This window comes from Lissotriton helveticus, chromosome 8, assembly GCF_964261635.1.
Source record: "Lissotriton helveticus chromosome 8, aLisHel1.1, whole genome shotgun sequence".
NCBI classification, from domain to species: domain Eukaryota; kingdom Metazoa; phylum Chordata; class Amphibia; order Caudata; family Salamandridae; genus Lissotriton; species Lissotriton helveticus.
In genome coordinates this window covers 606760987-606776142 of record NC_136069.1, presented here as the reverse complement: position 1 = coordinate 606776142, position 15156 = coordinate 606760987, and the positions used below count along the sequence as shown (strand labels likewise).

The following is a 15156-nucleotide window of genomic DNA, read 5'->3' as shown; positions in this document are numbered from 1 at the left end:
ATCCTAAAAAAAAAAAACCTTACCACCCAGTATCCATACTCACTCTAAACGCTAAAAATACCCGGTTGCATTGTATGGTAAAGGCATTGTGTGACAATAACTGCCTGGTAAAGATGGATTTCTTCAGCTGTTCAGCCTCTAACGAAGATCGCCGTCAGTAAAAACCTTTTCACTATGCAAAACTCAAAGAGTTGGCTTTTGACAGTGTTTGTTTTACCCTGCATCGGAATGAACACACAACTGTGAATTTGTTGTAACATACCCAAAGAGGCCGGCTGCCGTGTATTCGCGCAAGAAATCACTGTCCACACTTCTTCAAGGAGCAAGAAAGGCCACTTTATTTTAAGACAGGTGCATAATACATTTCTTGAACACATTCATTATTTATTTATATCATAAAATTCCAATCTACACATTATGCCTAAACTCCCTACCTAACAGAACCCGAAACTAACTCTTGACTAATACCCCCAGGATTACCCAACGAGCTACCCTTCAGGATGGCCAACCCGCTCCAGGCTGCCCACCCCACTAGCCAAAACCGCCTCCTAAAAGAACAAAGACACCTGTCCTAAAAGTGGCAAGGCCCGAAGACCAGAGCAGCGCCCAGAGCACCGTCAAGTAAAAACCTAACTAAGGAATAAAGGGAGGGAGGGTGGGGCAAAAAGAACCTCCCTTCCCTTGCCTCCCTCTAACGCCGTGCCCAACCGCCAGCCTGACTTCCCTTTAATACCTCCCCCCAATCAACCCCACCTGCTTACTGATTCTCGCGCGAACACGCCCAGGGAGAGACCAGCTCGCGCCTGGCTCTCCCTGGGTCCCCCCTTGCCAGCCCAGCCGGTGCACGCGTTTCCTGCACTAACCCTTTCAGGAAACGCTTTGTTTGGTGAAAGCCCAACGGTTACTTTTAGAAAACTTGGTGATGTCATTGTCTGTCCCTTCTCGGAGAGGCTTGGAAAGAAATCACTGCCAACTCTCAGCGTACTTCAGAGTACTTGGGCGCGAGGGAGTGCGGTCGCTCGTGACTCTTGATGGGAGCGCGCGGGACTTCACGTCAGGATGCCGCAACTTTTTAACTGGTTTCAAAGGAGAAAGGTATTCTCGTTGATTCTTTTTATTTGTGTAATTGTTCCATTTGTTTTATACTTGAACAAAATCTCCTTGCTGTTATATTATAATACACCCTTTGTGTTTCTTATTTAAAAAAATAATAATAATAAAAAAACCGGTGATTTTTGATGCATGGTCCGTGCGGGCCCACTAACCCTGGTAGTTGTTTTTGTTTTACACAGAGAGCAGGAGGAATTATTCTGCTGATGTGAATATGCGTAGTAGAGCCCGATTTTGAGTAATATGATAGTAAAAGCCGCATTAAACGTGACAAGTTGGTTTTAAATTGGAAACAAAGTTACATGCAGAAGTTTAGATAATAGTTTAGCAGATGTAAAATAGTTTATTAGGTCAATTAAGGACATCCTTCCTTGCCGAATAAAATGAGTACCAATGAGTGGTAAATGCTTCAAAGCATTTACTGTGATTTAAAGCTGAAATCATGATTCAGTTAGTGCTCCATAAATAGAGAGATATTATTATAACGGAGGCTAATGCGTTTGCTATTCGCTGTTTTTTGAAATCTAGAATATCTGACGGAATTCATATGGGCATTAAATAATGTTAAGTAAAGAATAAAGAGGAAATCGCTGCACATTACTCGACGTATGTTAAGCTATATGGGGCTTCCATGATGTGGTGGGCGAGGTCAGGGCCTCGCGCGCAGCGCTCAATCACAATAATGGGACACACACACTTAGTTGTAGGGTATGCCGGAAAGACCCCGAGCGGTCTTCCGCGCTTTTAATATATACCTCGGGGCGTGCCCGTCCCGAGGGTGAAGGCGTGCGTGTGTGTGTGTTGCTACAATGTTGGTGAGAGGCCGGGTGGCTCTCTACATCCCTCCTTCAATTTAGTTCACATGTAAACTGTCCAAAACACAATAGCTAAGGGGAAGTGCACATAAAGTCTTGGAGTCTTTGGCTTGGCCCAGGATTGGGCCGCAGGTGGTACCTGTGGTTGGACCGGGCCGGGGACTCAACAGCCCCAGCCGGGGTTGTTGTTGCATCACGGGAGGAAGAAGTGCACCCAGTTGTTTCACTTCGGGGCACACCAAGGTGACGCCTGTCTTCTCCTGGCTGGTCACGGCTCGGGAGGGGCACGGAGTTTTGGGCCCCCGTTCTTCCATCATCCGGACCATCTGTGCCGACATCGATGGTTTCGTCGGCCTCCTGGGGAGTGCCGTCCGGCACTCCTATTCTTTTGAAACACGATACATTTTGTGTGACGGTCTGTTGGCCGAGGCGGGCAGTCACCATTGTTCCCCTAATCTTCTCCACGATCCATCGCTCTGGTTCAAACGGGGTTCTAAATTTCCACCCCGGGTGCCGATCTTGTACCACGACGATGTCACCTTCTTGCAACCCGGGGTGTCTGGCATGTCTTCTTTCGCTTGCTTACTGGTTCGTGACCATTCTCCGTGCCTGGATGGCAGCACCGTCTCTCTCTTCAGGGGTCCATGTAGAGGACGCCGGGATGTTGCCTCTTGGTGCTCTTTTGAACAGGACATGCGCTGGTGCGCAACGGGTGGTGCTATCAGGGGTCTGTCGATATGCACTCAGGAATTGGTCCAGCGCAGCTTCCGGGTCTTTGCCATCGTTGACGGCGATGCGGAGCGCCCTGTTGAGGGTCCGCATGAGTCTCTCCACTTCGCCCTTTGCTTGCGGCCACAACGGTGTGATCTTGCGGTGCTTGATCCCCAGACCCTCCAGATATGCTTGGAACTCTCGCCCTTGAAAGCGGGGTCCATTGTCCGATTTCACCTCTTCGGGGAGTCCCATAGTGGCAAAGACGTGGTCCAACGCTTTCTTGACTGGTCCAAATGCTGTGGAGGATAGCAGCTCCACGACTGGGAATTTCGAAAAAGAGTCCACGACCACCAGCGTGTGTCGACCGTCTGGGAAACTCCCGAAGTCTATGCTCAACTGAGACCAGGGTGTTGTCGCCGCTTCTTCTGTGATAACTGGGGCTGGGGCTGGGTCTGACCCTGTGATGGTGCAGGCATGACAGGAGCGCACCAACTCATCCACCATGCGATCCATGGCCGGGAACCATACCTTGTTGCGTAATCTTGCCTTCGTCTTGGCTGTTCCTTGGTGGCCCGTGAGGGCGATCGCGAGGGTCTGTTGTTGGAGGCTTATAGGTACCACAATGAGATGCCCTCGCAGTATAATACCTTCATCCCCAACGCTCAATTCATGGCGGATCTGCCATAGCTGTTGTCGGGCATGGCTTATTTCCGGACGCAGTCCTTGAGCTCCTTCCAGAAACCGAGTCCAGCTTCCAGTGTCCAGGGCACTCTTGACACGGGTCAGAGTCTCATCTTCAACAGTGGCTTTTCCGATCTCTTGCAGGGTGAGGGTTTCTGGGCAGGCAGCCACGGCCACCATGTGGACGAATTCCTCCACCAATGGACCATCCGCCAGCGGGGTTGCCTTCCTGGTTACATCTGGATGCCTGGATAAGTAATCCGCTGGATTATGGGCGCCGGGCCGGAAGACCAGGGTGAAATTGTAGCCTTGTAGCTGGACGGCCCACCGTTCAATCCGCGGTGGGGCAAGCCTGGAGGAGCCGGTGAACAGGGGCAAGAGTGGTTTGTGGTCGGTTACAATGGTGAAGGGTTGGCCACAGAGATACAAGTGAAAGTGGTGGCAGGCCCACTTGATGGCTAACGCTTCTCGCTCGATTTGAGCATACCGTGTTTCAGTGTCCGTGAGGGCCTTGCTCGCATATGCAACGGGTTTCCAGTCATTTTGGCCATATTCCTGCAGTAGAACAGCGCCGAGGCCTACGGGGCTGGCGTCCACGACCAATTCGGTCTTCCTGCGTGGCTGGAAGTAGGCCATCGTGGCCTTGTCCAGAAGGCTCGCCTTGATTTCCTGGAAAGCTTGGTTTGCCGCGCCTGTCCATTCCCATTCATGGTCCTGTCTGGTGAGTGCACGAAGGGGCTCGGCCAGGTCAGCCAGGTTGGGTATAAACCGGCCACAGTACGTGGCCATCCCGAGGAAGCTCCTCACCTCGGTGGGGTTTCTGGGCGTGCTGGCATTCTGGATAGCTTCCGCTTTCTTTGGGTCAACCCGGAGCCCTTCGCGCGTGAATCGGTAGCCGAAGAAGTCCACTGCTTCTTGGTAGAAGGAGCACTTGTCTCTGTGGAGGGTTAGTCCATGTTCCTGTATTCTTTGTAGGGTGGCCCTAAGATGTGCATGGTGTTCCTCCAGCGTGTTCGAGTAGATCAAAATGTCGTCGCTCAAGTTGATGACCCCACTCAGCCCAGACAGAACTTCCTTTATTGCATTCTGGAACACTTCGGCCGCCGATGACACTCCAAAGCTTAACCTCTTGTATCGCCGGAGCCCGACATGGGTGGAGAAGGTCGTGATGTACCGGCTGCTCTGATCAAGTTCTAACTGGTGGTAGCCCGCGTTGAGATCAAGTTTAGAGAACCACTTCGCCCCGTTGAGGTCGGCGACGATGTCGTCCATGGTGGGCGTGATGTGGCGCTCCCGCTTCACAGCAGTGTTCGGCAGTCTCATGTCAACACACAGCCTGATGGCACCAGGCTGTTTGGGTTTGGGGGCAACCACCAGTGGAGACACCCATGGAGTCGGTCCTGACACCTTCTCGATTACGTCAAGGGCTTCGAGCTTCTTCAGCTCCTCTTCAACCTGAGGACGGAGGTTAAAGGGCACCCTTCGGTGTCGCAAGGCAACGGGACGGATAGAGGTGTCTATGTGCAGTTTGACCTTCTTGCCTTTGAGCTTTCCGAGGCCACTGAAGAGCGCAGGGAAGTCTCCTAGTATGGTATCAGCGTGTGATTGGTGGACTTGGTTGGCGAAGAAGACCAGCCCGAGGTCTTCCGCTGTGTTGCAGCTGAGCAGTGTACCTTTCTTCCCCTCAGTTACGTGGAACCGGGCCTCCGTTGTGTACTCCCCATTGCGAATGGTGGTGCTGATGACGCCGCGTAGCGGCATGGGTTCGGTGCCTCCATATGTGTATATTCGAGCGTTCGTCGGGGCCAGTGTGGGTTTAGGCGACATCTGTTCATACTGGTCAGAGTCCATGACATTTACGGAGGCTCCGGTGTCAATCAGTGCTCTGATCTCTGATCCTTCCACAGAGATCGTGCACATGGGTGGTGGTCTCTTCCGGGTGGATATCCTGCTGACATAGGATACTACATATACTTCATCGTCTTCCTCGTCCTCATAGTACGGTTTCCGTTCTTGTGCCTTCGTGTCGGGCGGCGGGTGTTCTTGTTCCAGCGACAGTTGTCTCACTCTGGATGTCATCGACCGAGATCCATATCCGCCTCGCGCCCTTTGGGCATTGGGCCTGTATCGTCCTCCTTGGCACACCGCGGCAAAATGATTGAGTCTGCCGCACTTCGAGCACGTCTTCCCCTTCGCGTTGCACACAGCGGTCCCTGCATGGTCTCCCCCACAGTAGGCACACTGAGCGTCCCGGGTCTGCCACTGTCGAGCTCTACCTCCCGTCGGTCTCCTCTGTATCGCGTCAACAGTTTCTTCCTTGATGGGCGCCAGTTTGGGTGTGGCTTGCGGAGCTATGGGGGACCGGAGCGCCAGCTCCATTTCGTCTGCTCTGGAATCCGACAGTTCATGGGAGCGGGCAAGGACGAGAATGGCATCCAACGTGATGCCCGGTTGTCTGAGGATGAGCTTCCGTAGAAGTTTTGATTTGCACCCTACGATTATCTGGTCTCTGATTTCCTCACGTGGTTCTGTAAACGGGCAGCTGCTGGCCAGCCGGCGCAGCCTCGCATAATACATGTCCACTGATTCGGCCTCAGTTTGCCACGCCCGCTTAAACTTGAATTTCTCATAGTCTGTGTTGACCTGGGGGTCAAAGTGGGTATTCAGCGCGGCCACCGCCGCGTCATAGTCATCGTCCTCACCGGTGTTCGGGAGAGACTCGAAAAGGTCGTAGATTTCTGGGCCTCCATACAGGATCAAAAGTGATCTTTTCACGGTGTTATCAGTTTCTCTGGTGCCTCTAAAGTAGAGGTTCAAGCGCCCCAGCCACGCCTTCCATCGCGGCGCCGCAGTCGCTGGGTCTGCAGTCTCGCTGAATGGCGGAAGCGGGGCCACTCCAGTGTGGGCATGGCTGACTATGTGAGTGTCTGCTCCGCGCCGTGGAGGTGGGCGTGGCGTAGCGGCATGTGCGGCCGTCCACGTGGGCGCACCCCCTGTGGCGGCGTCGTTCATGATGGTGACCCTTCCCTTGGATCACACCTCACCTGCGCGGTCCGCGCAGCGTGGAACGGAGTCAGGATGGTGAGTACGTGACCGTCTAGCTTCCTGACACGGGGCTCCCACGTGAGGCAGAAGTTGAGTTGGCCAGTGCTTGTTTATCACAGAATTGCACGTCGCGGTGCGGCAAGGAAGGTGGGCGGACGGTGGCACAAGTGACTCGCACCCTGGACGTGGCGTGGGTGGTGGCAGGACAGCCACCCTGTAGCGAAAATCTCAAAATGATGGAACAGTTGCACTTGCCAATGTTTGATGAGACTGTTGATCCCTGTGTAGTGACTTGTAACTGTCCACCGTGTTATTATTATATTTTTTTTTCCATGTGCTGCAGACTTCGATATTCCCACCTGCTCCTGGGAGAGCACAGACGCGCAGGACACGGCAGGATGAGGCGGAGGGCCAGACACGCGTTGGAGGCACCACGTGGTTGTGCCTCGGGGCTGACGTGCAGCGTCTCCCCTGTTCACCCCTCCCCCTCCGGGGCAGCACGCTCGGGAAGCGCACTCGCGCTGGATGCAGAGCGGGGCAAGCCCCAGACGGCAGCACTCGCAGCGCGGGGGCCGGGCAAAGGCCGCGGGGCGAGGCACTCACCAGGCGGCTCCCGCCAGCTGAACGCGCTCCAACCAGGGAGGCGCGTGGGCGGGGAGCCGACTTTGAGCAGGCACAGCAGGCCGGCGGACGAGCTCCGCGGCCCGGGAAAACAGCAGAGCAGGGGCGGCCGGCAGCAGACGACAGGTGAGGAGCGGACAGCTCCGGCAGGGCGGCCAGGCACGGGTAGGAGCAGAACCGGCCTCGTCGCCAGTGTGGTGGGCGAGGTCAGGGCCTCGCGCGCAGCGCTCAATCACAATAATGGGACACACACACTTAGTTGTAGGGTATGCCGGAAAGACCCCGAGCGGTCTTCCGCGCTTTTAATATATACCTCGGGCGTGCCCGTCCCGAGGGTGAAGGCGTGCGTGTGTGTGTGTTGCTACAATGTTGGTGAGAGGCCGGGTGGCTCTCTACACATGACATGACATAAGACAATGCCGAGCCTTCTGTTCTTATTGACTTTCATTGGATCGCAGAATATTAAAATGTTCGAAAAGTCACTTTACTCCTAAATTAACAACGTTTGCCCGTCCACGTGTTTGGATGCCTAGTAGTAATTCCAAACATTATATGTGACCTATTATACTCAATCAAACTAATTAAAATCTGGTTTGCCTTGCATGGATGGGTATCTTACATGTGATGTATACATGCACACGTATAGCATTTTATACGATTTTACTGGGAATGTAACAACAATTATTTAGTAATACCCGAATAATTAAATTGTTGTGAGTCATAGAGTCGCCATTATAACATCTGTAAATCGCAGCCGGAAGTTGTATGTGAGATGCTGATATAGGTTACAGAATTGAGGATATGCAGCTTGGGGTCATTATTATTGACCTAGTATTGGATAATGACATTTTCAATCAATTTCAATCGTATTAGCACCCCGAATGGCAGCCTGGGAGCTGGTCAGCCAGTCAGACCCCTTCCTTTGCTGGCGGTAGCTCTTGTTATAGGTCAGCTGAGGGGGTATTTTCCAGGTCCCAGTGCCCCTCCAGTGTGTTTTGGGCTCCCCTTTTGTGACGGATTGTACTTCTATTCTTTCAAAATCAAACGGCGGATTCCAGACAGCCGGGTCAGATGCCAACAGGCGTGCACGGACGTGGCTTGGAGTGCTGTGGGAGAACGGAGCTGTATTTTTTCCCCCAATCTTCCGGTATGCAATAGCTTCGGCAGCGATCCATTTTTTTATTTTTATTCAGGATTGAAATAGCCTTATTTCCTTTACCTGCAGGCCAATAACTACTCTTAAGTACCCCCGTTATACGTCCTTGCCTGCGACCCGGGCCCCTAACTATGCTGAGGGTTATTAAATTATTGGAAGCATCGTTGCCTGACGTGCGGGCAGTAATGGTAAATTAGAGCACTGGAATGTTGGGGCCTCCAATCAATACAGCGGCTCGGCAGCACGTCATAAACACCAGCATAACCCCACTGCTATCAAGATTTCAGTGCTTCAATTCACAGCCTCCGACTTCCCCTCGCTTCCGTCTCCTCACGTAGTAGTTATGCTTAGGAGTGAGGTAGACAGAGGCTGTGGGGGAGAGAAAACAGCACTAACTGAAGAATGAACAGCACAGAAGTGCACTCATAAAGCAGAGATGAATGCTTATGAGCAGTGTGATTTTTTTTTTTAAAGGACAATGTTCTAATAACTTTATAGCCTACCACAGTGGGCTGTGGCGGCCATTATTGGACCGCTTCCAGGTTATTGGCCCTCGCCTTTAGAACTGGAGCAGGCATTTCTTGCTGAACATATTCTGCTTGGGCACATATTCTCCCTCACTCGAATCTCTCCTCCTCATCATCATCAGTGGTAACAGATGCAATCCCTGGAACCAATATGCCATAGAAGTCCACCAGACTCAGGCAGTACCTCTGTTGGCCTTGTTCACCCGGCAGGGTGCTTACCTGGCTTTCAGTTGTATTAGAGGTTCAGATATGTGGTGCGCCAGCCTTGTGTTTTGCCGGACAAGTGAAAGGAGTGGGGCACAAATGGAAAATAATTTAGCTAAAGGCAAAGAATTGTGAAAACAGTTTGCAGATACCAAATTTTCCTGAGCATAGATAGAAGGTTGTTTTGCTTGAGTTTCTTACTATCCGCAATAACTTATAATGAAAAGTGCTTGTGGTTGTTTGACAATATTTCCTGAGGCCTGCGGAATCTTGTTTGTTTTTTCCTGTTTCTCTAGTGAGGCAATTTTATCGCTTGAAATTAGGGCATTTTCAAGTTGACTAATGTACTTTTATGTTTGAATGGAATCTCACCACAGTGAAGGGCAGACCTGTTCTAATTTACTGTGTGCCTTTGTAGACGTGGATCATGTTTTGCCCGGTCACTTCTGTGCCATCCGCTGTTTAGACGATGTCCAAAGTCACGGCAATACTTGCCAAGGTTGTGTGGAATCTACATTTTATTTGATTGAAGTCCTAAGTGGATTACATATATTGGGTAGCACCCAGTAACACTTCTACACATGCAGATATCTTTTGTTACTCCTCTTTTTAGGTGATGCTGGTGTCCATCCGGTATGCTATAAATGTGACTGGCTTCCTTGACCGTTACTGTAATGTTGAAATAAGATGTTACCATATTTTAAACATGACTAAAGCTCAAATATACTAATAAGAGCCTTACACGAGTACATAGGTATCAGGAAGGCTTCAAGAGGAGGTTTGAATACACTGTCAAGATCCGGGATGAACATTGTAGGTCTAGGAGGACTGCATCCATGCCATAACATCAGGATGTCATCGTATAATGCACTTATCTGCTATGAATCTAAATCTAACCTATTTAGTTAGCCAGTAGTTAACTGGATACTGGTTACGTGGACATGGAACCAGCCTTCTGGACCTAATTTGAATATCCATGGTTTAGATCCCTTTATATCTCATTGCAGGGAGATGCCTAATGTGAGCTTCACCATCTTGGTGTGGATTTGCACTCCATGGTTTTCTACATAAGATGCACGCAGCGGAACCTGGCCACTACTGGGACATAACCATGCAGAAAACGAGTTGCGTTTTCATCTCTTTTAACCAGTAAAAAGAAAAAAACAGGTTTTAATTTTATTATCAGGGCGGGCACTGATCCGTCACCTCCACAGATTCTCCATGGACCCAAGGGTGGTGGAGAAGTGGAAGCTGATGGTTCGTCGTCTCCCTCTCCTCCTGCATCTCTTGGGTATCCATTTACCAGAGGATGACAAGGGGATGCCATTGGGGCTCTGGCCCCACCAGACACCATCTCCACTGCCATCCATGGGGCTCAGCAGACACCATTCTGGTAGTAGCTTACACAGGCCTGTGCTTTTGTCGGCTCCATGTTAAAATGAGATTAGCGGAGATTCCCAGACCCTTGCATTACACTGACATCTGTAATGACCGACTTCATGCACACGGTTTGTTTTTACGTTCTGCTGTGATTACTCTATTAATCTATTTGTTTCTAGTGACTTGTAAATCTTTTGTTTTAAAGAAGCTGCCCTGCCAAGTGCTCTAAAAAACATGCACTCCTTAAATATCCTTTGTTTCATTCTTGTTGGGATGGATTTACATACGACGCACTTTGAGGTGTCTTTTTGGCTGTTCAGTTGTTGAACAGCATTAGCAAAACCAAAAGGTGAGACCTCTTGACTTTGCCAGTGTTTGTTTCTGCTTTTCCGATTATGCTTCTTTGGGGAACGTTGCTGTTGGTTTCATGGTGTTTTTGTAGGCTTTGTGGTCGTTGACTTTGTCAAACTCGATTGGTACATCAAAGTATCAGTTTGCGGAAAGTCCTTCTATATTTGGTTAATCATTTACTGTAAAATATAATACTCTAAGGTTGCCTTTATGTTTCCTCCAATACTTTAAAAGAAAAAATAACGTTATCTTACATTTTACAGCGTCTTCTTATCAGATCAAAATCAAAATTTCTCAATTTCTAATTTCTTTAATAATTCTTATGTATTTTTAAACCTGGAATAATAAACAGAGATTCCATTTACCTATCAAAATAGAAGGTAAAAGATAAAATTCAAGTTCTCAGTTCTTAAAAAATAATTAAATTATACTTTTAAACTTGTTGTGAATATATTTTTATAATGTGCGTAAATTCTATGCTTTTATATTCTGTTGCGTTAATATCTTTTTTTTTCAGTATTGCTGGCATTCGCTTAAATAAGAATATACCAAACATAAGCTCAGTTTCTCTGTTGGTTGGTCGCCCATTACAAGTCAGTTCTACACAACACAGTTGTTGGAGGGGCACAGAAACACATCCCTTGATAAACCATTGCAGATTTGAAATATTAGGTCTGTGTTGAATCCACGTGTAACTCGTGGACTCAGTGTGTTCATTCAATCCTTGCAGTTTGTTTCGTCTGAATATTACTATCACATTTAAAGAGTCTCCTATATTTCTTTTTACCCTCAATGGCTATTTCAGCTTGTATGTAGCAGTTGTGATAGTCGACTAGCATACATAGCAATCAACCTATGAGTTGTTTTACATACAGCGCTTGTTCTTTACCTATGGTTGGGAACTACGTGTCTGCGAGGCCCACTCAGGGGACCCGCCCCTGTTTTACAAAATTAAATAGTATTACAATGAATACATTAAAATAGATAAAGCATACAAATAGAGAAACAATTTATTTTCTATATTTGATTTTCAATTGTTAAAACCTTTCAATATTTGAGCTTTTGCTTGGTGAATACTTGTTTTTGTATTTTTGTGTGTATTGTTTTGAGGTGCAAATCATCGGTGTTGCTTAGGCAGGGGGGTCCCTGGCTCCCTATGATGACTCAGTGGGGGGAGGAGGGTCCCCAGGTTTCAGTAATGATTCAGTTGGGGGTCCACAGAAGTACAAATGTTAAGAACTGGTGTTCCACAGCACAGCGGTGGGGAGCACCTGAAAATAAGAACAAGTTGAAGAATATCACAAAAAGGCAAAGTTACAGAACGCTGCTCTATTGACTGCTTATGTGATACTAATAAGGTATTTTTGTATTGCACTTAATACCACAGTTGTTGGTGTTTTGGATGCAATGCAACTATTATACAATTTATTAAAAGTCTGTTGATATACTTAGAAAAATGAAAGGCTGATTTGGTCTTTCCGGTGTTTAGAAATTGTGACCTGCGGGTAAGGGTGTACCAAAATTGCGTAATTAGCTTTTGGTGTATTATCGAAATTACATAAAAATTACACAAAATGTGAATCCATTATTTCATGCTATATAGAAGTGCAAATGCATCCTCTCGTCAATTTTTGGTGCAAGGACCCATTTAAGCAAAAGCCCTGCGAACGACAGCCACTTGCTGTACATTTTTACTGCAAACTGCATGTTTGTGGATTTTTTTTACTTCAAATGGCACATAACTGTGCAAAAGTAGCTTAATTTGGGAATTTATGCAAAAATTGCGCAAATTACGTCTCAGTAATTAAATGATTGCCCAGGCCTACATGTGGGTCGTAGACAGTTGCTTCAGCCGCCTGCTATTTCCCTGAGCCGTCATGCCCACATGTATGTCAGACATGCCGAGATCGACTTTTAGCAATTCTTGTCCTCATAGGTAATACTTCTGTAGACAAATATAGCGACTGTGCCCACAAACCCCAGATCTTGATTCTCAGGTCAAACTCTAGATATTATTGGTGTAGGATGCACTTAAGGATGCAAAAGATTGCACCAATAGGTCATAATCTTCCACTATGATAAGTGTGGTAATGCGCGAGAACATTGCTGTTCCCAGGAGAGTGGCCATTGAAAAAGATGGTAAGACGCACAATGTGGTTAACATTGTAGGATTCGCTAACATTTGCAAGGAGTTAAGGCGTTTCTCACCCAAACACTATGCATAAACGTACACAACACGGTAACGAAGTGTGGGACAGGAGAAACATCTCCATGGCTTGTGAAATTATCAGTGAAAGGGTTTCGTCTTACTAAAATTGTTTTCGATTTGGATATTTACGAGAAACGGACTTATACACATTTATGCTAACCCTACAACTGCAGTTTTTCTTTACTCTGCACACATCACATGGTTGTTACTTTATAAATGAGAGGCATATGCCAAGCGCTGTGGTATCTTTTGTAATCATCATATTTTGTATTATTCTAAAATTACCATGCACTGCTCGATTTGATCATCTTTCTGTTTAGAAGGAGAAGGGATTCTGCCTCTTAAAGTTATTATTGCTTAGCTTATTCTCTAAGTGCAATATATTAATTTCCTTTTGTTTTTGTTTTTTGCAGGTTCCAGAAGTTATAAGCAGTATCCGACAAGTCTCCAAAGTTGCATTGAAAGAGGACTCTAAGTCTAAGAGCAGTAAAGATGGTGAAGATGCTTTTTACAACTCTCAGAAGTTTGAGGTTCTGTACTGTGGAAAAGTGACTGTGGCTCACAAAAAAGCTCCCTCCACGCTAATTGATGACTGCATTGAGAAATTCAGCCAGCATGAGCGTCAGCGCCTGAAGCTGTTGAGTGAGCAGCGGAGTAATGATTCGTGCACCGATCTGCCTCTCACTGAGGGCGATGGGCCATGTTCTCCTGTGGACAGTCCGTTTGAGGAACTTGAGTGTGATAATGGCAACGCCAGGACGACTGGTCATTCAGGGATGTTTACTGTTGGCAGCCAGACAAACCTGACTGGAAGCCGGGTCACCTTCCATGAGCGGATTTTGGAGGACTCTGGGTTTGACGATCCACAAGAGTTCCGCGCGCGGTGCAACAGCGTAACTGGGGTCATGCAGAGGAGGGTTCACGATGCCAGTGTTAAAATACCTCCTCGCCGGAGACATGCAAGTGCCCCCAGTCATGTACAGCCCACAGATTCAGAGAAGAACAGAACCATGCTCTTTCAGGTACAATATGTTTTAGTATTTTTATTTTTTTGCAAAAACTTTTTATTTCTCAGGTATGTTTTTATTATTATTTAAAGCAAGTAATAAGAAAAAGATTGCCATATCGCAATGGGCAAAACAGTATGTAGTAGGGGGTAAGGACTGGAAGCGAGAGGGGATATATAATCATAAGTGAAGACCATTGGCGCCATTGTGAAGGTGAGACATATCCGTCCATGTGTCGATCACTAATGAAACAAGAGAGGGAGCTGCTTTTAGGTAAGGCAAATAACTGGGGACGATGAGCAGGATCTGTGAGTGTCAGATGTGTGGGATTTCATCAATATACAGATATCAAAGTGGTCATCTGTGCGAAGATCTTGGTTTGATCTTCGGTGTGTTTTTCTGCTCTTCAGGGATGAGAGTTCGGTATTTTTTGTATTACATTCTGTGTATTTGACATCCATGTCAATCTTCCAGCGTTTTTCTGTTGTCTGAGAAGTGGGAAGCTCCAGGTTATTTGTTGTAGGGAATCACAAACTGAGGATGTAGGAGTCTGATTCTTAGCTTATTAAGGGGCGAGTTGTTTTTCAGCGTTTCTACAAGGAGGATTAAAGGGGGCTTCTAGTAATCTGGGTAATAACGTTTGGTATCCGCTTAATAATGCGGTTCCTGCATGGGGTCAACTCGTGCATTTAAAAATAGGTGTTCCAGATTGGTATCGTCTTCTTGGTATTTTCAGCACTTAATATCGTCCATGAAACTAAGCCTGGGCGTAGTTTGCGTAGCAGCACTACACGTAGCTTCACGTAGTATACTTTAAACTTTGCGCAGTACACGTAGTCTAGCGTAGCTGAAGACACTGTGTACTTGGCTGTACTGTGCTAAAATTGCAAACTAATTGCAAAAAGCTTCCTGTACATGACCAGATATGATAAAATAAGCTTTTCTATCTTTATATGCTAAAGTGCATATAGTACTTCCACAATGGTGAACCTGAAAAATAGGCAAGCAGTGGGAGATGTGATGATTTTGAGATCCTCCCTAACCTAGGGGGAATACCAAACTGATGCCTTGAAAACAAAAAAGCACATCCTATTCAACGATTTAGTTGTGGTCCCATCCTCTTAGGACAAACCCAAACACAGTTATTGGCAAAAAAACATTTCCAACCAAAGGCCCTGCAAAGCATTATGGGATGAGATTAGCAGTGAGCAGTGAATATTATATAGTATACAATATCCAAAGAATTCTACAAAGAGCTGCAGTTTCACTGGTCGTCCCTAGATGTCCCTCACGAGTCAAATGCAAATGCTTGATGAAAGGGTTTCAATGGTTTTGC

At 47.5% G+C, this 15156-nt stretch overlaps 1 protein-coding gene across 4 annotated transcripts in view; it reads left to right on the top strand.

Annotated features, from left to right (window-relative positions):
* The window catches only part of TBC1D4 (TBC1 domain family member 4), a 656292-nt gene that overhangs the window by 355355 nt on the left and 285781 nt on the right, over window positions 1-15156 (top strand). For 3 of the 4 annotated variants that reach the window (XM_078657429.1, XM_078657428.1, XM_078657430.1), the window contains one exon: window positions 13227-13835. In XM_078657429.1, coding sequence (XP_078513555.1) covers window positions 13227-13835 — 609 coding nt within the window. Of the gene's footprint in view, window positions 1-1002; window positions 1096-13226; window positions 13836-15156 lie in introns of those variants that run through there. The other variant, XM_078657431.1, reaches the window with a different exon arrangement.